Raw genomic sequence first — 26636 nt, 5'->3', positions numbered from 1 at the left:
GCTGGTCCTGACCACACCTGCGTTACCTGCCTGGAACCTATAGTCACTTCAGCATGACCCCTGGCACATGGTATGCCAGGTGTTTCTAAAATCGAGCCACAAACGATGCTCTTAATGTATATCTTTGTTGGTATAGACTTGTGTGATTATGGGGAAAGATACAATACAAATGTAGAACAGAGACCGTAGACATTATTTTTCTACCTTTTTTTTTGCTGGTTTAAGTAAACACATTTTATATTCGTAATTAGTGAAATTTTAGTAAAAGAACTGTAGTATAAAATAAGTCTTAACTGCAGGTTTATTTAAAACGATTGAATACACAAAAAAATCTTTGATGTAAAAAGTTATCTTTATTTTATTTGGACATTTACAAATGAGTGAAAATCAGCTAATAAAAGCCTACTTAATAAAATACAAAATACAAAAATTCATAACACAGCTTTTATAAAACTCTGAAAAGATGGGAACTACCTCAACTTAAAAGTCTATGAGAAACTTACAGCAAACATCTTGGTTAATGGTGAAACATTTAAAATATTCCCATTAAGCCAGGAAGAAGCCAAGGGTGCTGCCATCAAATTACTGATTCCTTATTCAGCATTTTCAGTGAGTCATGCACTCTCCTTGTTTCTGTTAACCCCCCCAACACCTTTTGTTTGATTCATCAAATGTTCTTTGATCCCCTTTTTCCCCAATCTGTTTGAAATTTTACATTCTATTCCAATTCATTTAGTGGTTCCCAATGGGTACCTACATTGAGACTTAAAAATGTGTCAGAGTCTAGAGTTTCATTGCTCTTCTATTCAGCCACTGTATCATCTCCAGGCACTAGACAAGAACTTTAGTAACTTCTAACTCCTTCTGAATTTTCCCATGACCCACATGTCTATGTCAAAGTCTTCTGGAATTTTAATTCTAGGCCATCCATCTTTCCTCCATGATCATACTTCTCTAGACTTAATAATACAGTTTCCTAATTTCCTTGCTTACTGAATCTTATTGCATCCCACTTCTTCCAGGTTGTCTGGTTTGGCTTTTTCCTGGCTGAAAAACATGACTTGTACTTTCACTGTGCATAACAGTTCCATTCCAATCGCCTTGTACAGAAAGGGGGTTTAGCCGCTTGCAGGTTATAAGTTGTGTAGTCTAAGTTCAGGGGAAGCTCAGGCTTCAGGTCCAGTCTGAGTAGGATTCTGCCTTTTCCTCCCTTTTCTGGATGCCATTCCTCCCTTCATGTGGCCGTGCCCTTGAGCGGAAACTGCCTGCCTCCTTCTCTCCCCAACGATTTCTTTGATTGCTCATAGAACACTAGATTCAGAGTGATTTCCCTCTGGAAGCTCTGAGGTTATTGCACCATTGCTTTCCATAGTCATCCATGCTGGCAGGCAAAGTCTAAGGTCACCCTACTTCTGCTTTCCTTGTAAGCCTCAGCTCTCAGGCAGCTTTTGGGATGTTCTCTTCACCATACTTCATACTCTCAACGGGTGTTATTCTTGTATCCTGCTCAGGACTCACAGACTTCTTCCATTGGGAGAAATCATTGGCCATGATTTCTTTGTATATTGCTGTCATACACATGTTCTGGCTCTCTCGGGAGAGCTCCATGTTAGATGACCTCCGGTCCTCAGGATGACTGTTCTTTCACACTGTCCATCTCTCTCTTGCCTAAGCACCTAGTTTTTACTGATTCGTTCCTCAGTCCTGTCTATTCTGTGATGCAAACCATCAACATAACTTTGGATTCCAACAACCTTGATTTTCATCCCAAGTATCTCTAATTGGCTTTTAATATAAGGACAAGAAGATTAGGGGAGTTGCTAGCTTATTTGAACAAGCATTGAGGAACTCCGTGCATGTGTAACTTTGACAGAAGGTACAAAGCAGAGACAAGAGGGGCATTGGAAGCAGATGGACTACTGTCAGGATCCTAGGAGGACTGCCTGGAGGTTCCATTCTGACAAGATAAGGTCAGGGCTCCGGTTGAGATGGGAGGTGAGGAGTGGAGCAGAAATGGGGCTGGTGTTTGGGGCTGGGGGGAAAGTCCAGGTGGAAGAAAGGGAGGCTGGGAACAATGTGGGTGACAGATAGAGGTCAGTATGCAATGTCGGTGACAAACACTGGGACCCCTTGCACATAGGTGCTGTAGGGGGTTTGAATGATCTGTAAAGCAGCTGAGCCACCCAGAGCCCTAAACCCGATGCAGGGATAGAGGGTCAACATGGGCTGCCTGGCGACAGCCTGAGGCCCAGAGGCAGGGGGCGGCTCCTGAAGGCCTAGCTCAGGCTGGGCCACTTCCAGGCCAGGGCCTTCCTGCACAGTTACAGGCACAGGAGCTGTTTCAGAAAGAGAGAAGGCTGCCGTCTCCGTGATTTCCTGTTCCCCCTGGTGGCCTGGCTCTCCATAGTGGTCCAGTTGGATGTGCAAGTCTGGTCCCAGCAAGCGTTCTGCCCCCTGTCTCGGGCCAGCGTCCCTGCGGGGCCCACCGCCTCTGCCACAGCCTCGCCCTGGCCACCGGCTTCCTCCCGGGCGCCAGCCTCTCTCTGCAGGACGAGCTGACTCTGTGGGAGCTGGGGGCTGCCATCTGAAGGGTGTCAAGTAAGCAATGGGTTTTGCGGGTTGGGCTGGCTGTGCGGGCCCATCTGCTTCCACGGAGTCTTCAGGGTCCGCAACAGAGCAGCCTGGCTCTCTAGGAGGCCCACCTGAGGCTAAAAGAGAAGCAGAGTGTGAGCAGACAGAGATAGAAGGAATTTTACCCATCAATCAGTTACAAGATACTTTTAAAAATAAATACTCAGAGAAAATAGGGATTTTTGAAGTTAAAATTATGAGAGAAGAAACAAAACTCTCCATGGAAACTTGAGAATGAAGTTGAGAAGACCTACCAGAGAAGAAAGCAAAAATCTAAAATGATGGAAAGAAGGATAAAATATAAGAAAATTAGAGGTATATTGTCACTGAGACAGATCACCATAAAATTTCAGGGTGCTGACTATGAAGAGTAGATTCTAAAAGATTCTAGAGAGCGGGAGAAACAGAAATAAAGGAAAGATGACATGGAAAGGGCTAGGATTCCACATGTCTCAAAAATCAGACATCTCAAAAGCAATAGTTAATTCTAGAACATAACTGAAAATGTCTTCAAAATTTCAAGGGAAATGGATTTCCCACCTAAAATTTCATATGCAACCAAAGTTTCACTTAAGAATCAGGGAGGGTTGAATAAAGATGTTTCAGACCAGCAAGATCTTAAATAATTTCCTTTCAATGGATGCTTTATTGTTATGCATCTATCAAACTAGACAAGATTGAAAGATTTAGGACACTCAGTGTATGAAAGGAAATGTTTTGGAGAACAATGTGGCAATAGCCGTAAAATTCCAATTCCTCCAGAAAAGAACAAGGTGGAAGTACTGGTTTATTATAGATCAAGATGTAGTATGAGGACTTGTGCCACTACAGAGAAATGGTAAAACAAGAAAAATAAAACAGAAAAAGAAAAAAAACACCAGATTTGGGAAACGGGATACAATTCAAAAGAGGGAAAGGAATTTCCCAGACGACGTGGAAGCTGGGAGCAGACTTATAGCAAGCAGCCCAGGTTGAGGCAGGCTATGAGAAGGTGAAACAGAGAATGCTTGATTGAGTTTGAATTTAACCAGTTGGGGAAGAATTAGAGAAGGAACTAGTGATAAGTAAGCCCATAATCACCCAAGGTAAGTATTAAGTCCTGGAAAATTCAAGTTATGCAGGAAGAGGAAAGTAATCCTCTTAATATTCTCCCCGCTCCCAGGCACTGGGGGAGGGACAGAGGGTGTGTGTCCTGGGGAGTGTGTGGCATGGTGCTTGGGTGATTGGTGGTGGGGGTGGCAATGTTTAAACTACAGCTAAATATTCCTCTACTCTAGAGGGAAGGCCATCACTAAACTCTAAATGGGAAAAGAAATAGCAGTAGTGTATGCATGTTATTTAAAGAATGAGAGGGAATGCTAAAGAATTGGCTGCACAGATGGAGATGCTGTTCCTAAAGGTGTGGGAGATTGAGAAGGAGCAGGAGCTGCTGCATTTCATAGCACGCCACATTTGCCTCTTGAAGTTCTATAAGTCAATACCAAAGGTAAAGTAAAAATCCAGAAAAAATGAAAAAGAGAGTGGCAGGCGTTTGACGTACCTTGGTTAGTGGCCGTGGAGCGAAATTGCATCGAACGCCATGGTTCCTCCATGAGCAATCTGCGGGAGGGGGTGGGGAGAAAAACACATCAGCAGGGTAAAACCACAGCCTCATTTCCCAAGCGCCAGGCATTGATGCAGACCCCTACCACACACCCTCCTCCAGGGCCTCCGATTCCCACAGGCCTCCGAGTACTTGGCTGCCTGGGCACCAACCGAGCCCACGGGGCCACCCAAGAGGACTGGTATGAAGGTAGGGATTGGGGTGGGGGTTGCGGTTGTGGCGGACTTCCATACCATAAAGGGTGTGGGGGAAGCTAGTAGCCAGCAGGGCTTGGCCTAGAGGCGGTTTAATTTATCCCAGTTCCTACAGGCAAAACTGGGAGAGGGGAGACTAAAGTAGGCTTCCTGGAGGAATGATTCCTCCTTAGGGGAAGTGGGAAGAAAGGTGGGAACAGAGAACAGATTTCGGGAAAAGAGTGGTGACAAGGCAGGGGGAAGGCCGTGGCCTTTCTAGGGGAATGAGGATTCCATCCCCAACTGCACCCATCCAAGATCTATCAAACCCTTAGGGTCACCCAGACACACAGCTGATCTTCCTACAGCTGGCTCCGGAGATCAGAAAATTGGGAGACTCTTCGACGAAGAGAGGCCCGAAGAGCTGGAGGTGTCCACAGGTTCACCGTTGTAGCTCTGAGGTCGTCCTCCCGCAGTCAGCCAGGCAGCCAGGCAGGCAGGCAGGCAGGCAGGCAGGAGCGCGCAGCTGGTTCTGGCTCCCAGCCCAGCAGAGAGCCGACTGCTGGAGGCCGAGCGCGGTCCCTCTCATATGGCAGCAAGGCAATCACGTAAGGGAAGGGCGTCGTCAGAGGGGGGCCCTCTGGGGCGGGCCTGGCTGGGCTTGCGAGGTGCATTGGGCCAGTCCCCTGCCAGTCAAATGGGGCCCTGCTGAGATGCCGCCATTTCTAGAAGTCAGTGGTTGATTGATTAATCTAATCATTGAGGAAAAAAATGCAGAGCGACCTTTAAGTGCCAGCAAAAGGGAGGTGTGGTGCCCTGAAAGTGGCTAATGGGAAGATTTGATTAGATTACATCTGAGCGAGGTCAAGGAAAGCATCCAAAGGCGGGAAATTTGGGCTGAAAAGTGGAATACATAAAATTTGAAATGAGTCGACCTGAACCGGGTTGGGAGAGGCAGGGGAGTGAAGAAAGTGTGCCGAGGCCCGGACTGGAAGGGAGTCCGGCACGTTCTGGGAACTGACGGGAGGCCAGGGCCAAGCCCAGAGGTGGTGCGAGGTGGAGGCAGGGGCCGCGCAGGAGCTGGTCTTGTTCCAAGGCAGCAGAAAACCATGGAACGGTGTCCTGCAGTGGGTTCACATTTCAAAAACGACAGGCCTGGCTGTGAAGGAGAGCCAACCCAGGGTCCACAGAATAAGGGAGAGGCAAGAAGGCTATTGCAGCCCTCGGGGTTGGGCGCAGGGTCCTATTAGACTGAGACTGAGGGAGGTAGAGGAGGAGAAAGTTCCCTGGTGGGAGAGAAATTTACAAGAGAAAGCGAGACGCAGTGTGGAGAGCCCTTGGAGAAGAGACTGCGGCCTTGGTAGCCCGCCCGTTCATTCAGACAGAGGTGGACCAAGAACCTGCTCTGAATGGGAAGACGCGGAGCTTGGCTTGCGCACATCGGGTTGAAGGAGCTTTTGAGTTGCCCGGTGAGGTTGTCAAACGGCCTTTCGTAAAACGAGTCGAGCTCAGAGAGAGACGGCGATGGGGCTGGAGATGCGTTGTGAGACACACACCACCGTCTTTTATTGCTGTGGGTGCACACACGGGCGGAGGAAGACAGCAGGAAAGACACCAGGACACTGGAGGGGAACCCACAGTGGGTTAGTTGGTTGGTTTGCCTTCTTGTTTTTTAGAGAGACGGGTTCTCGCTCTGTAGCCCAGGCTGGAGTGCAGTGGCGCGTTCTCGGCTCACTGCGGCTACTTGGGAGGCTGAGACAGGAGAATGAGTTCAAGTGATTCTCCTGTCTCAGCCTCCGCAGTAGCTGGACTACAGGTGCGCGCCACCACATCGGGAAAATTTTTGTATTTTTTGGAGAGATGAGGTTTCGCTATGTGCCCAGGCTTGTTTGGAACTCCCGAGCTCAAGAGATCCTGCCCGCTCAACCTCCCGAGTAGCTGGGACCACAGGGGCAAGCCACCATGCCCGGCTAATTATTTTTCTGGTTTGTGTTTTTCGCTGAGTTTAGGTTTTGCTATGTTTTGTCGTAACTTACCTTTTCTGTCCCAAGACCCCATCCAGGGTACCACATTACAATGAGTCATGGTTCCCCTTGGCTGTCACAGTTTCTCACACTGGCCTTGTTTTTGTTGACCTTGACACTTTGAATACTGGTCAGATGTATTTTAGGATGTCCTCTCCTGAAGTTCGTCTGATCTGACTGGAATTATATGTTTTTGTAAGGAAGATTGCAGAGGGAAAGTGCCGTTCCCATCCCATCCTGTCTAGACTAGGCACCATCAGCAGGGCTTGTCACTGCTGCTATTAGTCCTGGTCACCTGGCTGGGGCAGTGTTGATTAGGTTTCTCCACCATCAAGTGATTTTCCCAACTCTTTCTCTACTGTATTGTTTGGAAGTCACTACCTGTAGCCTATACTTTAAAAAAGGGAAGTTATACTTTATCTCCTTGCAGGGGAATAGCTACCTAAATTATCTGGAGTTCTCCTGGGTGGAGGATTTGCCTATTCTTCCCCATGTGTTTATTTATTTAATCATTCATTTATATCAGTATGGACTTATGGACGTCTATTGTATACTTTGGTTTATAATCCCATACTTCAGGGGATGAATGATTTAATAATTGAACTAATTATTTTGTTAAATATTTAACTTAAATATTCAATTACTTATTATTTAGTGAGTTACTTTGTCACTCAAAGTTTCCACCTTTGGCCACCGGGAGCTCCTTTAGTTGGCTTCTGTGTCCTTTTGTCAACCTCCCATCACTGCAGCTTTTGGTTTTGTTTGGTTTTGGGCTGCTCCTTTCTCCCTGGCACCACAGGATGCTCCACGCTTATTTGCCTATTCTCATCCTTATTGGGGTTTCCTGTGCTCACTGACCACAACCATAGATTCTTTTATGAAGGTTCCATTCAACACTTTTATCTTTCTTATTGGGTAACTTTTTTTTTTCTTTTTTTCTTTTCTTTTTTTTTTTTTTCCAATTTGAGACAAACTTTTCCTCTTGTCACTCAGGCTGCAGTGCCATAGCATGACCTCGGATCACTGCAATGGGGCAATCTTGGCTTCCTGCAACCTCCGCCTCCTGGCTTCAAAGGATTCTCCTGCCTCAGCCTCCTGAGTAGCTGGGACTATAGTGGCCCACCACCATGCCTGGCTAATTTTTCTATTTTTATTAGGCTGAGGCATGAGGATCGCTTCAACCCCGGGAATGGAGGTCTCGGTGAGCTGAAGCCACTCACTGCACTCCAGCCTGGGTGAAAGAGTGAGACTCTGTTTGAAAATCAATCAAGAAATGAATGAATAAATAAAGCAAGAGAAATTACCAAGAGATCTTGGAGCCTGCCTGGAGTCTGAGCTACTTAGCAAGCTGATGTGGGAGGATCACCTGAGCTGAGGAGGTTCAGGCTGCACTCAGCTGTGATTGCACCACTGCACTCCAGCCTGGGTGACTGAATGAGACCCTGTCTTACTCCACGTACAGATGTTTAATGAAGCACTTCGGTGGTAGAAATATCCTGGAAGCGGCGTATCAGCGGACCGTCACCTGCATAGTGTAAAACCTGTGCATCTTTCAGACAGATATACAGCAAGAAGATAGTGGCACATGTGTGTAGGATGACTGTGAGGGTGCTTTCTGGCTTAAGGAGGACAGACCCCAAAGGCAAGCCAAGAAGCAGCTCCCACTGCACAGTGCTCATTGTGATCCACGCCACGCTTCAACACAAAGTCACCTGTTCCTACTTTGGAGACGCACGTGCTCCACAGAGGCGCTGGTCCTGACCACACCCGCGTTACCCGCCTGGACCCTATAGTCACTTCAGCATGACCCCTGGCACATGGCATGCCAGGTGTTTTTAAACGCGAGCCACAAACGATGCTCTTCTTGTATGTGTTTGTTGGTGTAAACTTATGTGATTATGGGGAGAGATGCAATATGAATGGAGAACAGAGACCGTAGACACTATTTTTCTACCTTTTTTTCTGCTTTTAGTAAACACATTTTATATTTGTGATTGGTGAAATTTTAGTAAAAGAACTGTAGTATAAAGCAAGTCTTAAGAGAAAGGTTTATTTAAAAGGATTGAATGCACAAGAAAACAATCTTTGATGTAAAAAGTTATCTTTATTTTATTTGGACATTTACAAACGAGTGAAAATCAGCTAATAAAAGCCTACTGAATAGAACACAAAATACAAAAATTCGTAATACACCTTTTGTCAAACTCTGAAAAGATGGGAACTACCTCAACTTAAACATCTATGAAAAACTTGCAGCAAACATCTTGGTTAATGGTGAAACATTTAAAATATTCCCCTTAAAGTCAGGAGGAAGCCAAGGATGCTGCCATGGAATTGCCGATTCCTTATTCAGCGGTTTCAGTGAGTCATGCACTCTCCTTGTTTCTGTTAACCCCCCTAACAACTTTTGTTTGATTCATCAAATTTTCTTTGATCCCCTTTTTCCTCAATCTCTTTGATTCCAATTCTCTTAGTGGTTCCCAACGGGTACCTGCATTGAGACTTAAAAATGTGTCAGAGTCTAGAGTTTCATTGCTCTTCTATTCAGCCACTATATCGTCTCCAGGCATGAGAGAAGAACTTTAGCAACTTCTAGCTCCTTGTGAATTTTCCCATGCCCCACATGCCTATATCAATGTCTTCTGGAATTTTAATTCTAGGTCATCAATCCTTTTTCCAGAATCATACTTATCTAGACTTAATAATACAGTTTCCTAATTTCCCTGGTTACTGACTGTGGCTGCATCCCGCTTCTCCCAAGTGGTCTGGTTTGGCTTTTTCCTGGCTGAAAAACATGACTTGTACTTTCACTGTGCATAACAGTTCCATTCCAGTCGCCTTGTACAGAAAGGGGGTTTAGCCGCTTGCACGTCATAAGTTGTGTAGTCTAAGTTCAGGGGAAGCTCAGGCTTCAGGTCCAGTCTGAGTAGGATTCTGCCTTTTCCTCCCTTTTCTGGATGCCATTCCTCCCTTCATGTGGCCGTGCCCTTGAGCGGAAACTGCCTGCCTCCTTCTCTCCCCAACAATTTCTTTGATTGCGCATAGAACACTAGATTCAGAGTGAGTTCCCTCTGGAAGCTCTGAGGATATTGCACCATTGCTTTCCATAGTCATCCATGCTGGCAGGCAAAGTCTAAGGTCACCCTACTTCTGCTTTCCTTGTAAGTCTCAGCTCTCAGGCAGCTTTTGGGATGTTCTCTTCACCATACTTCATACTCTCAACGGGTGTTATTCTTGTATCCTGCTCAGGACTCACAGACTTCTTCCATTGGGAGAAATCATTGGCCATGATTTCTTTGTATATTGCTGTCATACACATGTTCTGGCTCTCTCGGGAGAGCTCCATGTTAGATGACCTCCGGTCCTCAGGATGACTGTTCTTTCACACTGTCCGTCTCTCTCTTGCCTAAGCACCTAGTTTTTACTGATTCGTTCCTCAGTCCTGTCTATTCTGTGATGCAAACCATCAACATAACTTTGGATTCCAACAACGTTGTTTTTCATTCCAAGTATCTCTAATTGGCTTTTACTATGAGCACAAGAAGATTAGGGGGGCCGCTGGCTTATTTGAACAAGCATTGAGGAACTCCGTGCATGTGTAACTTTGACAGAAGGTGCAAAGCAGAGACAAGAGGGGCATTGGAAGCAGACGGACTACTGCCAGGATCCTGGGAGGAGGGTGTGGTTACTCCATTCTGACTACACAAGGTGAGGGCTCCGGTTGGGTTTGGACGGGAGGAGTGGAGCAGAACTGGGGCTGGGGGGAAAGTCCAGGTGGAAGAAAGGGGGGCTGGGAACAACGTGGGTGGCAAATAGAGGTCAGCATGCAATGTCGGCGAAGAACACTGGGACCCCCTTCACATAGGTGCCGTGGGGGGTTTGAATGACTTGTAAAACAGCTGGGTCACCCAGAGCCCTAAATCCGACGCAGGGATAGAGGGTCAACGTGGGCTGCCCGGCGACAGCCTGAGGCCCAGAAGCGGGGGGCGGCTCCTGAAGCCCCAGCTCAGGTGGCGCCACGTCGGGGCCAGGGCCTTCCTGCGCAGTTCCAGGCAGATGACCTGTTTCAGAAAGAGAGAAGGCTGCGGTCTCCCTGATTTCCGGTTCCCCCTGGTGGCCTGGCTCTCCATGGTGGTCCAGTTGGATGTGCACGTCCGATCCCATCAAGCGTTGTGCCCCCCGTCTCGGGCCAGCGTCCCTGCGGGGCCCACCGCCTCTGCCACGGCCTCGCCCTGCAGGCCGGCTTCCTCCCCGACGCCGGCCTCTCTCTGCCGGACGAGCTGACTCTGTGGGAGCTGGGGGCTGCCATCTGAAGGGTGTCACGTAAGCAATGGGTTTTGCGGGTTGGGCTGGGTGTGCGGGCTCATCTGCTTCCACGGAGTCTTCAGGGTCCACAGCAGAGCAGCCTGGCTCTCTAGGAGGCCCACCGGAGGCTAAAAGAGAAGCAGAGTGTGAGCAGAGAGAGATAGAAGGAATTTTACCCATCAATCAGTTATAGGATACTTTTAGGAATAAATACTCAGAGGAAATAGGGATCATTGATGCTAAAATTATGAGAGAAGAAACAAAACTCTCCACGGAAATTTGAGAATGAAGTGGAGAAGATCTCCCAGAGAAGAAAGCAAAAATCTAAAATGATGGAAAGAAGGATAAAGTATAAGAAAATTAGAGGTATATTGTCACTGAGACAGATCACCATAAAATTTCAGAGTGCTGATGACAGAAGATTCCAAAAGATTCTAGAGAGAGGGAGAAAGAGAAAGGAATGGTGACATGGAAAGGGCCAGGATTCCACGTCCCAAAAATCAGACATCTCAAAAGCGGCAGTCAAATCTAGAACATAACAGAAAGTGACTTCAAAATTTCAAGGGAAATGAATTTCCCACCTAAAATTTCATAGCCAACCAAAGTTTCACTGAAGAATCTGGGAGGGTAGAATGAAGATGTTTCAGATAAGCAAGATCTTAAATGATTTCCTTTCAATGGATGCTCTATTTTTTTGCATCTATGAAGCTAGACAAGATTAAAAGATTTAGGACACTCAGTGTAGGAAGGGAAATGGTTTGGAGAACAATGTGGCAATAGCCATAAAATTCCAATTCCTCCAGAAAAGAACAAGGTGGAAGTACTGGTTTATTACAGGTCAAGATGTAGCGTGAGGACTTGCTCCACTACAGAGAAACAGTAAAACAAAACTACACAAAACAAAACAAGAACAAGAACAACAAGAAATCTCAGATTTGGGAAATGGGATACAATTGAAAAGAGGGAAAGGAATTTCCCAGACGACGTGGAAGCTGGGAGCTGACTTATAACAACCGGCCCAGGTTGAGGCAGGCCATGAGAAGGTGAAACAGAGAGTGCTTGATTGAGTTCGAATTTAAACAATTGGGGAAGAATTGGGGAACAAACGAGGTTCAAAAGAGAGTGTCAGGCGTTTGATGTACCTTGATTAGGGGCCATGGTGCGAAGCCGCTTGGAACGCCTTGGTTCCTCCATCAGCAATGTGCCGGAGGGGCTGGGGAGAAAAACGAGAGAGAACGGATTTAGGAAGACGGGGGTGACAAGGCAGGGGGATGGACATGGCCTTTCTAGGGGAATTAGGATTCTGTCCCCACCTGCACCCATCCAAGCTCTATCCACCCCTCAGGGACACCAAGACACACACCTGATCTTCCTATACAGCTGGCTCCGGAGATCTGAAAATTAGGAGACTCTTCGACGAAGAGAGGCCTGAGGAGCTGGAGGTGTCCACAGGTTCACCGCTGTAGCTCTGAGGTCGTCCTCCCGCAGCCAGGCAGGCAGGCAGGCAGGCAGGCAGGCAGGCAGGCAGGCAGGCAGGAGCGCGCAGCTGGTTCTGGCTCCGAGCCCAGCAGAGAGCCGACTGCTGGAGGCCGAGCGCGGTCCCTCTTATATGGCAGCAAGGCAATCACGTAAGGGAAGGGCGTCGTCAGAGGGGGGCCCGCTGGGGCGGGCCTGGCCGGGCTTGCGAGGTGCATTGGGTCAGTCCCCTGCCAGTCAAATGGGGCCCTGCTGAGATGCCGCCATTTCTAGAAGTCAGTGGTTGATTGATTAATCTAATCATTGAGGAAAAAAATGCAGAGCGACCTTTAAGTGCCAGGAAAAGGGAGGTGTGGTGCCCTGAAAGTGGCTAATGGGAAGATTTTGATTAGATTACATCTGAGCGAGGTCAAGGAAAGCATCCAAAGGCGGGATATTTGGGCTGAAAAGTGGAATACATAAAATTTGAAATGAGTCGACCTGAACCGGGTTGGGAGAGGCAGGGGAGTGAAGAAAGTGTGCCGAGGCCCGGACTGGAAGGGAGTCCGGCACGTTCTGGGAACGGACGGGAGGCCAGGGCCAAGCCCAGAGGTGGTGCGAGGTGGAGGCAGGGGCCGCGCAGGAGCTGGTCTTGTTCCAAGGCAGCGGAAACCCATGGAACGGTGTCCTGCAGTGGGTTCACATTTCAAAAACGACCAGCCTGGCTGTGAAGGAGAGCCAACCCAGGGTCCACAGAATAAGTCAGGAGAGGCAAGAAGGCTATTGCAGCCCTCGGGGTTGGGCGCAGGGTCCTATTAGACTGAGACTGAGGGAGGTAGAGGAGGAGAAAGTTCCCTGGTGGGAGAGAAATTTACAAGAGAAAGCGAGACGCAGTGTGGACAGTCCTTGGAGAAGAGACTGCGGCCTTGGTAGCCCGCCCGTTCATTCAGACAGAGGTGGACCAAGAACCTGCTCTGAATGGGAAGACGCGGAGCTTGGCTTGCGCACATCGGGTTGAAGGAGCTTTTGAGTTGCCCGGTGAGGTTGTCAAACGGCCTTTCGTAAAACGAGTCGAGCTCAGAGAGAGACGGCGATGGGGCTGGAGATGCGTTGTGAGACACACACCACCGTCTTTTATTGCTGTGGGTGCACACACGGGCGGAGGAAGACAGCAGGAAAGACACCAGGACACTGGAGGGGAACCCACAGTGGGTTAGTTGGTTGGTTTGCCTTCTTGTTTTTTAGAGAGACGGGTTCTCGCTCTGTAGCCCAGGCTGGAGTGCAGTGGCGCGTTCTCGGCTCACTGCGGCTACTTGGGAGGCTGAGACAGGAGAATGAGTTCAAGTGATTCTCCTGTCTCAGCCTCCGCAGTAGCTGGACTACAGGTGCGCGCCACCACATCGGGAAAATTTTTGTATTTTTTGGAGAGATGAGGTTTCGCTATGTGCCCAGGCTTGTTTGGAACTCCCGAGCTCAAGAGATCCTGCCCGCTCAACCTCCCGAGTAGCTGGGACCACAGGGGCAAGCCACCATGCCCGGCTAATTATTTTTCTGGTTTGTGTTTTTCGCTGAGTTTAGGTTTTGCTATGTTTTGTCGTAACTTACCTTTTCTGTCCCAAGACCCCATCCAGGGTACCACATTACAATGAGTCATGGTTCCCCTTGGCTGTCACAGTTTCTCACACTGGCCTTGTTTTTGTTGACCTTGACACTTTGAATACTGGTCAGATGTATTTTAGGATGTCCTCTCCTGAAGTTCGTCTGATCTGACTGGAATTATATGTTTTTGTAAGGAAGATTGCAGAGGGAAAGTGCCGTTCCCATCCCATCCTGTCTAGACTAGGCACCATCAGCAGGGCTTGTCACTGCTGCTATTAGTCCTGGTCACCTGGCTGGGGCAGTGTTGATTAGGTTTCTCCACCATCAAGTGATTTTCCCAACTCTTTCTCTACTGTATTGTTTGGAAGTCACTACCTGTAGCCTATACTTTAAAAAAGGGAAGTTATACTTTATCTCCTTGCAGGGGAATAGCTACCTAAATTATCTGGAGTTCTCCTGGGTGGAGGATTTGCCTATTCTTCCCCATGTGTTTATTTATTTAATCATTCATTTATATCAGTATGGACTTATGGACGTCTATTGTATACTTTGGTTTATAATCCCATACTTCAGGGGATGAATGATTTAATAATTGAACTAATTATTTTGTTAAATATTTAACTTAAATATTCAATTACTTATTATTTAGTGAGTTACTTTGTCACTCAAAGTTTCCACCTTTGGCCACCGGGAGCTCCTTTAGTTGGCTTCTGTGTCCTTTTGTCAACCTCCCATCACTGCAGCTTTTGGTTTTGTTTGGTTTTGGGCTGCTCCTTTCTCCCTGGCACCACAGGATGCTCCACGCTTATTTGCCTATTCTCATCCTTATTGGGGTTTCCTGTGCTCACTGACCACACCCATAGATTCTTTTATGAAGGTTCCATTCAACACTTTTATCTTTCTTATTGGGTAACTTTTTTTTTTCTTTTTTTCTTTTCTTTTTTTTTTTTTTCCAATTTGAGACAAACTTTTCCTCTTGTCACTCAGGCTGCAGTGCCATAGCATGACCTCGGATCACTGCAATGGGGCAATCTTGGCTTCCTGCAACCTCCGCCTCCTGGCTTCAAAGGATTCTCCTGCCTCAGCCTCCTGAGTAGCTGGGACTATAGTGGCCCACCACCATGCCTGGCTAATTTTTCTATTTTTATTAGGCTGAGGCATGAGGATCGCTTCAACCCCGGGAATGGAGGTCTCGGTGAGCTGAAGCCACTCACTGCACTCCAGCCTGGGTGAAAGAGTGAGACTCTGTTTGAAAATCAATCAAGAAATGAATGAATAAATAAAGCAAGAGAAATTACCAAGAGATCTTGGAGCCTGCCTGGAGTCTGAGCTACTTAGCAAGCTGATGTGGGAGGATCACCTGAGCTGAGGAGGTTCAGGCTGCACTCAGCTGTGATTGCACCACTGCACTCCAGCCTGGGTGACTGAATGAGACCCTGTCTTACTCCACGTACAGATGTTTAATGAAGCACTTCGGTGGTAGAAATATCCTGGAAGCGGCGTATCAGCGGACCGTCACCTGCATAGTGTAAAACCTGTGCATCTTTCAGACAGATATACAGCAAGAAGATAGTGGCACATGTGTGTAGGATGACTGTGAGGGTGCTTTCTGGCTTAAGGAGGACAGACCCCAAAGGCAAGCCAAGAAGCAGCTCCCACTGCACAGTGCTCATTGTGATCCACGCCACGCTTCAACACAAAGTCACCTGTTCCTACTTTGGAGACGCACGTGCTCCACAGAGGCGCTGGTCCTGACCACACCCGCGTTACCCGCCTGGACCCTATAGTCACTTCAGCATGACCCCTGGCACATGGCATGCCAGGTGTTTTTAAACGCGAGCCACAAACGATGCTCTTCTTGTATGTGTTTGTTGGTGTAAACTTATGTGATTATGGGGAGAGATGCAATATGAATGGAGAACAGAGACCGTAGACACTATTTTTCTACCTTTTTTTCTGCTTTTAGTAAACACATTTTATATTTGTGATTGGTGAAATTTTAGTAAAAGAACTGTAGTATAAAGCAAGTCGTAAGAGAAAGGTTTATTTAAAAGGATTGAATGCACAAGAAAACAATCTTTGATGTAAAAAGTTATCTTTATTTTATTTGGACATTTACAAACGAGTGAAAATCAGCTAATAAAAGCCTACTGAATAGAACACAAAATACAAAAATTCGTAATACACCTTTTGTCAAACTCTGAAAAGATGGGAACTACCTCAACTTAAACATCTATGAAAAACTTGCAGCAAACATCTTGGTTAATGGTGAAACATTTAAAATATTCCCCTTAAAGTCAGGAGGAAGCCAAGGATGCTGCCATGGAATTGCCGATTCCTTATTCAGCGGTTTCAGTGAGTCATGCACTCTCCTTGTTTCTGTTAACCCCCCTAACAACTTTTGTTTGATTCATCAAATTTTCTTTGATCCCCTTTTTCCTCAATCTCTTTGATTCCAATTCTCTTAGTGGTTCCCAACGGGTACCTGCATTGAGACTTAAAAATGTGTCAGAGTCTAGAGTTTCATTGCTCTTCTATTCAGCCACTATATCGTCTCCAGGCATGAGAGAAGAACTTTAGCAACTTCTAGCTCCTTGTGAATTTTCCCATGCCCCACATGCCTATATCAATGTCTTCTGGAATTTTAATTCTAGGTCATCAATCCTTTTTCCAGAATCATACTTATCTAGACTTAATAATACAGTTTCCTAATTTCCCTGGTTACTGACTGTGGCTGCATCCCGCTTCTCCCAAGTGGTCTGGTTTGGCTTTTTCCTGGCTGAAAAACATGACTTGTACTTTCACTGTGCATAACAGTTCCATTCCAGTCGCCTTGTACAGAAAGGGGGTTTAGCCGCTTGCACGTCATAAGTTGTGTAGTCTAAGTTCAGGGGAAGCTCAGGCTTCAGGTCCAGTCTGAGTAGGATTCTGCCTTTTCCTCCCTTTTCTGGATGCCATTCCTCCCTTCATGTGGCCGTGCCCTTGAGCGGAAACTGCCTGCCTCCTTCTCTCCCCAACAATTTCTTTGATTGCGCATAGAACACTAGATTCAGAGTGAGTTCCCTCTGGAAGCTCTGAGGATATTGCACCATTGCTTTCCATAGTCATCCATGCTGGCAGGCAAAGTCTAAGGTCACCCTACTTCTGCTTTCCTTGTAAGTCTCAGCTCTCAGGCAGCTTTTGGGATGTTCTCTTCACCATACTTCATACTCTCAACGGGTGTTATTCTTGTATCCTGCTCAGGACTCACAGACTTCTTCCATTGGGAGAAATCATTGGCCATGATTTCTTTGTATATTGCTGTCATACACATGTTCTGGCTCTCTCGGGAGAGCTCCATGTTAGATGACCTCCGGTCCTCAGGATGACTGTTCTTTCACACTGTCCGTCTCTCTCTTGCCTAAGCACCTAGTTTTTACTGATTCGTTCCTCAGTCCTGTCTATTCTGTGATGCAAACCATCAACATAACTTTGGATTCCAACAACGTTGTTTTTCATTCCAAGTATCTCTAATTGGCTTTTACTATGAGCACAAGAAGATTAGGGGGGCCGCTGGCTTATTTGAACAAGCATTGAGGAACTCCGTGCATGTGTAACTTTGACAGAAGGTGCAAAGCAGAGACAAGAGGGGCATTGGAAGCAGACGGACTACTGCCAGGATCCTGGGAGGAGGGTGTGGTTACTCCATTCTGACTACACAAGGTGAGGGCTCCGGTTGGGTTTGGACGGGAGGAGTGGAGCAGAACTGGGGCTGGGGGGAAAGTCCAGGTGGAAGAAAGGGGGGCTGGGAACAACGTGGGTGGCAAATAGAGGTCAGCATGCAATGTCGGCGAAGAACACTGGGACCCCCTTCACATAGGTGCCGTGGGGGGTTTGAATGACTTGTAAAACAGCTGGGTCACCCAGAGCCCTAAATCCGACGCAGGGATAGAGGGTCAACGTGGGCTGCCCGGCGACAGCCTGAGGCCCAGAAGCGGGGGGCGGCTCCTGAAGCCCCAGCTCAGGTGGCGCCACGTCGGGGCCAGGGCCTTCCTGCGCAGTTCCAGGCAGATGACCTGTTTCAGAAAGAGAGAAGGCTGCGGTCTCCCTGATTTCCGGTTCCCCCTGGTGGCCTGGCTCTCCATGGTGGTCCAGTTGGATGTGCACGTCCGATCCCATCAAGCGTTGTGCCCCCCGTCTCGGGCCAGCGTCCCTGCGGGGCCCACCGCCTCTGCCACGGCCTCGCCCTGCAGGCCGGCTTCCTCCCCGGCGCCGGCCTCTCTCTGCCGGACGAGCTGACTCTGTGGGAGCTGGGGGCTGCCATCTGAAGGGTGTCACGTAAGCAATGGGTTTTGCGGGTTGGGCTGGGTGTGCGGGCTCATCTGCTTCCACGGAGTCTTCAGGGTCCACAGCAGAGCAGCCTGGCTCTCTAGGAGGCCCACCGGAGGCTAAAAGAGAAGCAGAGTGTGAGCAGAGAGAGATAGAAGGAATTTTACCCATCAATCAGTTATAGGATACTTTTAGGAATAAATACTCAGAGGAAATAGGGATCATTGATGCTAAAATTATGAGAGAAGAAACAAAACTCTCCACGGAAATTTGAGAATGAAGTGGAGAAGATCTCCCAGAGAAGAAAGCAAAAATCTAAAATGATGGAAAGAAGGATAAAGTATAAGAAAATTAGAGGTATATTGTCACTGAGACAGATCACCATAAAATTTCAGAGTGCTGATGACAGAAGATTCCAAAAGATTCTAGAGAGAGGGAGAAAGAGAAAGGAATGGTGACATGGAAAGGGCCAGGATTCCACGTCCCAAAAATCAGACATCTCAAAAGCGGCAGTCAAATCTAGAACATAACAGAAAGTGACTTCAAAATTTCAAGGGAAATGAATTTCCCACCTAAAATTTCATAGCCAACCAAAGTTTCACTGAAGAATCTGGGAGGGTAGAATGAAGATGTTTCAGATAAGCAAGATCTTAAATGATTTCCTTTCAATGGATGCTCTATTTTTTTGCATCTATGAAGCTAGACAAGATTAAAAGATTTAGGACACTCAGTGTAGGAAGGGAAATGGTTTGGAGAACAATGTGGCAATAGCCATAAAATTCCAATTCCTCCAGAAAAGAACAAGGTGGAAGTACTGGTTTATTACAGGTCAAGATGTAGCGTGAGGACTTGCTCCACTACAGAGAAACAGTAAAACAAAACTACACAAAACAAAACAAGAACAAGAACAACAAGAAATCTCAGATTTGGGAAATGGGATACAATTGAAAAGAGGGAAAGGAATTTCCCAGACGACGTGGAAGCTGGGAGCTGACTTATAACAACCGGCCCAGGTTGAGGCAGGCCATGAGAAGGTGAAACAGAGAGTGCTTGATTGAGTTCGAATTTAAACAATTGGGGAAGAATTGGGGAACAAACGAGGTTCAAAAGAGAGTGTCAGGCGTTTGATGTACCTTGATTAGGGGCCATGGTGCGAAGCCGCTTGGAACGCCTTGGTTCCTCCATCAGCAATGTGCCGGAGGGGCTGGGGAGAAAAACGAGAGAGAACGGATTTAGGAAGACGGGGGTGACAAGGCAGGGGGATGGACATGGCCTTTCTAGGGGAATTAGGATTCTGTCCCCACCTGCACCCATCCAAGCTCTATCCACCCCTCAGGGACACCAAGACACACACCTGATCTTCCTATACAGCTGGCTCCGGAGATCTGAAAATTAGGAGACTCTTCGACGAAGAGAGGCCTGAGGAGCTGGAGGTGTCCACAGGTTCACCGCTGTAGCTCTGAGGTCGTCCTCCCGCAGCCAGGCAGGCAGGCAGGCAGGCAGGCAGGCAGGCAGGCAGGCAGGCAGGAGCGCGCAGCTGGTTCTGGCTCCGAGCCCAGCAGAGAGCCGACTGCTGGAGGCCGAGCGCGGTCCCTCTTATATGGCAGCAAGGCAATCACGTAAGGGAAGGGCGTCGTCAGAGGGGGGCCCGCTGGGGCGGGCCTGGCCGGGCTTGCGAGGTGCATTGGGTCAGTCCCCTGCCAGTCAAATGGGGCCCTGCTGAGATGCCGCCATTTCTAGAAGTCAGTGGTTGATTGATTAATCTAATCATTGAGGAAAAAAATGCAGAGCGACCTTTAAGTGCCAGGAAAAGGGAGGTGTGGTGCCCTGAAAGTGGCTAATGGGAAGATTTTGATTAGATTACATCTGAGCGAGGTCAAGGAAAGCATCCAAAGGCGGGATATTTGGGCTGAAAAGTGGAATACATAAAATTTGAAATGAGTCGACCTGAACCGGGTTGGGAGAGGCAGGGGAGTGAAGAAAGTGTGCCGAGGCCCGGACTGGAAGGGAGTCCGGCACGTTCTGGGAACGGACGGGAGGCCAGGGCCAAGCCCAGAGGTGGTGCGAGGTGGAGGCAGGGGCCGCGCAGGAGCTGGTCTTGTTCCAAGGCAGCGGAAACCCATGGAACGGTGTCCTGCAGTGGGTTCACATTTCAAAAACGACCAGCCTGGCTGTGAAGGAGAGCCAACCCAGGGTCCACAGAATAAGTCAGGAGAGGCAAGAAGGCTATTGCAGCCCTCGGGGTTGGGCGCAGGGTCCTATTAGACTGAGACTGAGGGAGGTAGAGGAGGAGAAAGTTCCCTGGTGGGAGAGAAATTTACAAGAGAAAGCGAGACGCAGTGTGGACAGTCCTTGGAGAAGAGACTGCGGCCTTGGTAGCCCGCCCGTTCATTCAGACAGAGGTGGACCAAGAACCTGCTCTGAATGGGAAGACGCGGAGCTTGGCTTGCGCACATCGGGTTGAAGGAGCTTTTGAGTTGCCCGGTGAGGTTGTCAAACGGCCTTTCGTAAAACGAGTCGAGCTCAGAGAGAGACGGCGATGGGGCTGGAGATGCGTTGTGAGACACACACCACCGTCTTTTATTGCTGTGGGTGCACACACGGGCGGAGGAAGACAGCAGGAAAGACACCAGGACACTGGAGGGGAACCCACAGTGGGTTAGTTGGTTGGTTTGCCTTCTTGTTTTTTAGAGAGACGGGTTCTCGCTCTGTAGCCCAGGCTGGAGTGCAGTGGCGCGTTCTCGGCTCACTGCGGCTACTTGGGAGGCTGAGACAGGAGAATGAGTTCAAGTGATTCTCCTGTCTCAGCCTCCGCAGTAGCTGGACTACAGGTGCGCGCCACCACATCGGGAAAATTTTTGTATTTTTTGGAGAGATGAGGTTTCGCTATGTGCCCAGGCTTGTTTGGAACTCCCGAGCTCAAGAGATCCTGCCCGCTCAACCTCCCGAGTAGCTGGGACCACAGGGGCAAGCCACCATGCCCGGCTAATTATTTTTCTGGTTTGTGTTTTTCGCTGAGTTTAGGTTTTGCTATGTTTTGTCGTAACTTACCTTTTCTGTCCCAAGACCCCATCCAGGGTACCACATTACAATGAGTCATGGTTCCCCTTGGCTGTCACAGTTTCTCACACTGGCCTTGTTTTTGTTGACCTTGACACTTTGAATACTGGTCAGATGTATTTTAGGATGTCCTCTCCTGAAGTTCGTCTGATCTGACTGGAATTATATGTTTTTGTAAGGAAGATTGCAGAGGGAAAGTGCCGTTCCCATCCCATCCTGTCTAGACTAGGCACCATCAGCAGGGCTTGTCACTGCTGCTATTAGTCCTGGTCACCTGGCTGGGGCAGTGTTGATTAGGTTTCTCCACCATCAAGTGATTTTCCCAACTCTTTCTCTACTGTATTGTTTGGAAGTCACTACCTGTAGCCTATACTTTAAAAAAGGGAAGTTATACTTTATCTCCTTGCAGGGGAATAGCTACCTAAATTATCTGGAGTTCTCCTGGGTGGAGGATTTGCCTATTCTTCCCCATGTGTTTATTTATTTAATCATTCATTTATATCAGTATGGACTTATGGACGTCTATTGTATACTTTGGTTTATAATCCCATACTTCAGGGGATGAATGATTTAATAATTGAACTAATTATTTTGTTAAATATTTAACTTAAATATTCAATTACTTATTATTTAGTGAGTTACTTTGTCACTCAAAGTTTCCACCTTTGGCCACCGGGAGCTCCTTTAGTTGGCTTCTGTGTCCTTTTGTCAACCTCCCATCACTGCAGCTTTTGGTTTTGTTTGGTTTTGGGCTGCTCCTTTCTCCCTGGCACCACAGGATGCTCCACGCTTATTTGCCTATTCTCATCCTTATTGGGGTTTCCTGTGCTCACTGACCACACCCATAGATTCTTTTATGAAGGTTCCATTCAACACTTTTATCTTTCTTATTGGGTAACTTTTTTTTTTCTTTTTTTCTTTTCTTTTTTTTTTTTTTCCAATTTGAGACAAACTTTTCCTCTTGTCACTCAGGCTGCAGTGCCATAGCATGACCTCGGATCACTGCAATGGGGCAATCTTGGCTTCCTGCAACCTCCGCCTCCTGGCTTCAAAGGATTCTCCTGCCTCAGCCTCCTGAGTAGCTGGGACTATAGTGGCCCACCACCATGCCTGGCTAATTTTTCTATTTTTATTAGGCTGAGGCATGAGGATCGCTTCAACCCCGGGAATGGAGGTCTCGGTGAGCTGAAGCCACTCACTGCACTCCAGCCTGGGTGAAAGAGTGAGACTCTGTTTGAAAATCAATCAAGAAATGAATGAATAAATAAAGCAAGAGAAATTACCAAGAGATCTTGGAGCCTGCCTGGAGTCTGAGCTACTTAGCAAGCTGATGTGGGAGGATCACCTGAGCTGAGGAGGTTCAGGCTGCACTCAGCTGTGATTGCACCACTGCACTCCAGCCTGGGTGACTGAATGAGACCCTGTCTCACTCCACGTACAGATGTTTAATGAAGCACTTCGGTGGTAGAAATATCCTGGAAGCGGCGTATCAGCGGACCGTCACCTGCATAGTGTAAAACCTGTGCATCTTTCAGACAGATATACAGCAAGAAGATAGTGGCACATGTGTGTAGGATGACTGTGAGGGTGCTTTCTGGCTTAAGGAGGACAGACCCCAAAGGCAAGCCAAGAAGCAGCTCCCACTGCACAGTGCTCATTGTGATCCACGCCACGCTTCAACACAAAGTCACCTGTTCCTACTTTGGAGACGCACGTGCTCCACAGAGGCGCTGGTCCTGACCACACCCGCGTTACCCGCCTGGACCCTATAGTCACTTCAGCATGACCCCTGGCACATGGCATGCCAGGTGTTTTTAAACGCGAGCCACAAACGATGCTCTTCTTGTATGTGTTTGTTGGTGTAAACTTATGTGATTATGGGGAGAGATGCAATATGAATGGAGAACAGAGACCGTAGACACTATTTTTCTACCTTTTTTTCTGCTTTTAGTAAACACATTTTATATTTGTGATTGGTGAAATTTTAGTAAAAGAACTGTAGTATAAAGCAAGTCTTAAGAGAAAGGTTTATTTAAAAGGATTGAATGCACAAGAAAACAATCTTTGATGTAAAAAGTTATCTTTATTTTATTTGGACATTTACAAACGAGTGAAAATCAGCTAATAAAAGCCTACTGAATAGAACACAAAATACAAAAATTCGTAATACACCTTTTGTCAAACTCTGAAAAGATGGGAACTACCTCAACTTAAACATCTATGAAAAACTTGCAGCAAACATCTTGGTTAATGGTGAAACATTTAAAATATTCCCCTTAAAGTCAGGAGGAAGCCAAGGATGCTGCCATGGAATTGCCGATTCCTTATTCAGCGGTTTCAGTGAGTCATGCACTCTCCTTGTTTCTGTTAACCCCCCTAACAACTTTTGTTTGATTCATCAAATTTTCTTTGATCCCCTTTTTCCTCAATCTCTTTGATTCCAATTCTCTTAGTGGTTCCCAACGGGTACCTGCATTGAGACTTAAAAATGTGTCAGAGTCTAGAGTTTCATTGCTCTTCTATTCAGCCACTATATCGTCTCCAGGCATGAGAGAAGAACTTTAGCAACTTCTAGCTCCTTGTGAATTTTCCCATGCCCCACATGCCTATATCAATGTCTTCTGGAATTTTAATTCTAGGTCATCAATCCTTTTTCCAGAATCATACTTATCTAGACTTAATAATACAGTTTCCTAATTTCCCTGGTTACTGACTGTGGCTGCATCCCGCTTCTCCCAAGTGGTCTGGTTTGGCTTTTTCCTGGCTGAAAAACATGACTTGTACTTTCACTGTGCATAACAGTTCCATTCCAGTCGCCTTGTACAGAAAGGGGGTTTAGCCGCTTGCACGTCATAAGTTGTGTAGTCTAAGTTCAGGGGAAGCTCAGGCTTCAGGTCCAGTCTGAGTAGGATTCTGCCTTTTCCTCCCTTTTCTGGATGCCATTCCTCCCTTCATGTGGCCGTGCCCTTGAGCGGAAACTGCCTGCCTCCTTCTCTCCCCAACAATTTCTTTGATTGCGCATAGAACACTAGATTCAGAGTGAGTTCCCTCTGGAAGCTCTGAGGATATTGCACCATTGCTTTCCATAGTCATCCATGCTGGCAGGCAAAGTCTAAGGTCACCCTACTTCTGCTTTCCTTGTAAGTCTCAGCTCTCAGGCAGCTTTTGGGATGTTCTCTTCACCATACTTCATACTCTCAACGGGTGTTATTCTTGTATCCTGCTCAGGACTCACAGACTTCTTCCATTGGGAGAAATCATTGGCCATGATTTCTTTGTATATTGCTGTCATACACATGTTCTGGCTCTCTCGGGAGAGCTCCATGTTAGATGACCTCCGGTCCTCAGGATGACTGTTCTTTCACACTGTCCGTCTCTCTCTTGCCTAAGCACCTAGTTTTTACTGATTCGTTCCTCAGTCCTGTCTATTCTGTGATGCAAACCATCAACATAACTTTGGATTCCAACAACGTTGTTTTTCATTCCAAGTATCTCTAATTGGCTTTTACTATGAGCACAAGAAGATTAGGGGGGCCGCTGGCTTATTTGAACAAGCATTGAGGAACTCCGTGCATGTGTAACTTTGACAGAAGGTGCAAAGCAGAGACAAGAGGGGCATTGGAAGCAGACGGACTACTGCCAGGATCCTGGGAGGAGGGTGTGGTTACTCCATTCTGACTACACAAGGTGAGGGCTCCGGTTGGGTTTGGACGGGAGGAGTGGAGCAGAACTGGGGCTGGGGGGAAAGTCCAGGTGGAAGAAAGGGGGGCTGGGAACAACGTGGGTGGCAAATAGAGGTCAGCATGCAATGTCGGCGAAGAACACTGGGACCCCCTTCACATAGGTGCCGTGGGGGGTTTGAATGACTTGTAAAACAGCTGGGTCACCCAGAGCCCTAAATCCGACGCAGGGATAGAGGGTCAACGTGGGCTGCCCGGCGACAGCCTGAGGCCCAGAAGCGGGGGGCGGCTCCTGAAGCCCCAGCTCAGGTGGCGCCACGTCGGGGCCAGGGCCTTCCTGCGCAGTTCCAGGCAGATGACCTGTTTCAGAAAGAGAGAAGGCTGCGGTCTCCCTGATTTCCGGTTCCCCCTGGTGGCCTGGCTCTCCATGGTGGTCCAGTTGGATGTGCACGTCCGATCCCATCAAGCGTTGTGCCCCCCGTCTCGGGCCAGCGTCCCTGCGGGGCCCACCGCCTCTGCCACGGCCTCGCCCTGCAGGCCGGCTTCCTCCCCGGCGCCGGCCTCTCTCTGCCGGACGAGCTGACTCTGTGGGAGCTGGGGGCTGCCATCTGAAGGGTGTCACGTAAGCAATGGGTTTTGCGGGTTGGGCTGGGTGTGCGGGCTCATCTGCTTCCACGGAGTCTTCAGGGTCCACAGCAGAGCAGCCTGGCTCTCTAGGAGGCCCACCGGAGGCTAAAAGAGAAGCAGAGTGTGAGCAGAGAGAGATAGAAGGAATTTTACCCATCAATCAGTTATAGGATACTTTTAGGAATAAATACTCAGAGGAAATAGGGATCATTGATGCTAAAATTATGAGAGAAGAAACAAAACTCTCCACGGAAATTTGAGAATGAAGTGGAGAAGATCTCCCAGAGAAGAAAGCAAAAATCTAAAATGATGGAAAGAAGGATAAAGTATAAGAAAATTAGAGGTATATTGTCACTGAGACAGATCACCATAAAATTTCAGAGTGCTGATGACAGAAGATTCCAAAAGATTCTAGAGAGAGGGAGAAAGAGAAAGGAATGGTGACATGGAAAGGGCCAGGATTCCACGTCCCAAAAATCAGACATCTCAAAAGCGGCAGTCAAATCTAGAACATAACAGAAAGTGACTTCAAAATTTCAAGGGAAATGAATTTCCCACCTAAAATTTCATAGCCAACCAAAGTTTCACTGAAGAATCTGGGAGGGTAGAATGAAGATGTTTCAGATAAGCAAGATCTTAAATGATTTCCTTTCAATGGATGCTCTATTTTTTTGCATCTATGAAGCTAGACAAGATTAAAAGATTTAGGACACTCAGTGTAGGAAGGGAAATGGTTTGGAGAACAATGTGGCAATAGCCATAAAATTCCAATTCCTCCAGAAAAGAACAAGGTGGAAGTACTGGTTTATTACAGGTCAAGATGTAGCGTGAGGACTTGCTCCACTACAGAGAAACAGTAAAACAAAACTACACAAAACAAAACAAGAACAAGAACAACAAGAAATCTCAGATTTGGGAAATGGGATACAATTGAAAAGAGGGAAAGGAATTTCCCAGACGACGTGGAAGCTGGGAGCTGACTTATAACAACCGGCCCAGGTTGAGGCAGGCCATGAGAAGGTGAAACAGAGAGTGCTTGATTGAGTTCGAATTTAAACAATTGGGGAAGAATTGGGGAACAAACGAGGTTCAAAAGAGAGTGTCAGGCGTTTGATGTACCTTGATTAGGGGCCATGGTGCGAAGCCGCTTGGAACGCCTTGGTTCCTCCAT

General features: G+C 47.5%; 4 protein-coding genes across 4 annotated transcripts; all 4 read right to left on the bottom strand.

Annotated features, from left to right (window-relative positions):
• Positions 1 to 2073: 2073 nt before the first annotated feature.
• Positions 2074 to 4223, bottom strand: LOC129054530 (proline-rich protein 20E-like). Its single transcript, XM_054529572.1, has 2 exons — positions 4172 to 4223; positions 2074 to 2708 (listed from the first exon to the last, which is right to left on the bottom strand). Exons 1-2 carry the CDS (start codon positions 4221 to 4223, stop codon positions 2095 to 2097), a joined length of 666 nt encoding a protein of 221 aa, XP_054385547.1. The 3' UTR covers positions 2074 to 2094.
• Positions 4224 to 8524: 4301 nt separating this feature from the next.
• LOC129054521 (proline-rich protein 20E-like) lies at positions 8525 to 11930 on the bottom strand. The gene is made up of 2 exons (XM_054529348.2): positions 11879 to 11930; positions 8525 to 10864 (listed from the first exon to the last, which is right to left on the bottom strand). The coding sequence occupies exons 1-2, from the start codon at positions 11928 to 11930 to the stop codon at positions 10251 to 10253; spliced, it is 666 nt and encodes a 221-aa protein (XP_054385323.1). The 3' UTR covers positions 8525 to 10250.
• Positions 11931 to 17565: 5635 nt separating this feature from the next.
• On the bottom strand, positions 17566 to 19283 carry LOC129049624 (proline-rich protein 20E-like). The gene is made up of 2 exons (XM_054529347.2): positions 19232 to 19283; positions 17566 to 18217 (listed from the first exon to the last, which is right to left on the bottom strand). The coding sequence occupies exons 1-2, from the start codon at positions 19281 to 19283 to the stop codon at positions 17604 to 17606; spliced, it is 666 nt and encodes a 221-aa protein (XP_054385322.1). The 3' UTR covers positions 17566 to 17603.
• Positions 19284 to 23230: 3947 nt separating this feature from the next.
• LOC129054533 (proline-rich protein 20E-like) lies at positions 23231 to 26636 on the bottom strand. Its single transcript, XM_054546129.2, has 2 exons — positions 26585 to 26636; positions 23231 to 25570 (listed from the first exon to the last, which is right to left on the bottom strand). Exons 1-2 carry the CDS (start codon positions 26634 to 26636, stop codon positions 24957 to 24959), a joined length of 666 nt encoding a protein of 221 aa, XP_054402104.1. The 3' UTR covers positions 23231 to 24956.

The sequence above is a fragment of the Pongo abelii genome, chromosome 14 (assembly GCF_028885655.2).
Source record: "Pongo abelii isolate AG06213 chromosome 14, NHGRI_mPonAbe1-v2.0_pri, whole genome shotgun sequence".
Taxonomy (NCBI): domain Eukaryota; kingdom Metazoa; phylum Chordata; class Mammalia; order Primates; family Hominidae; genus Pongo; species Pongo abelii.
The sequence above is the reverse complement of the archived record's forward strand: the minus strand, read 5'-3'. Positions and strand labels throughout refer to the sequence as shown.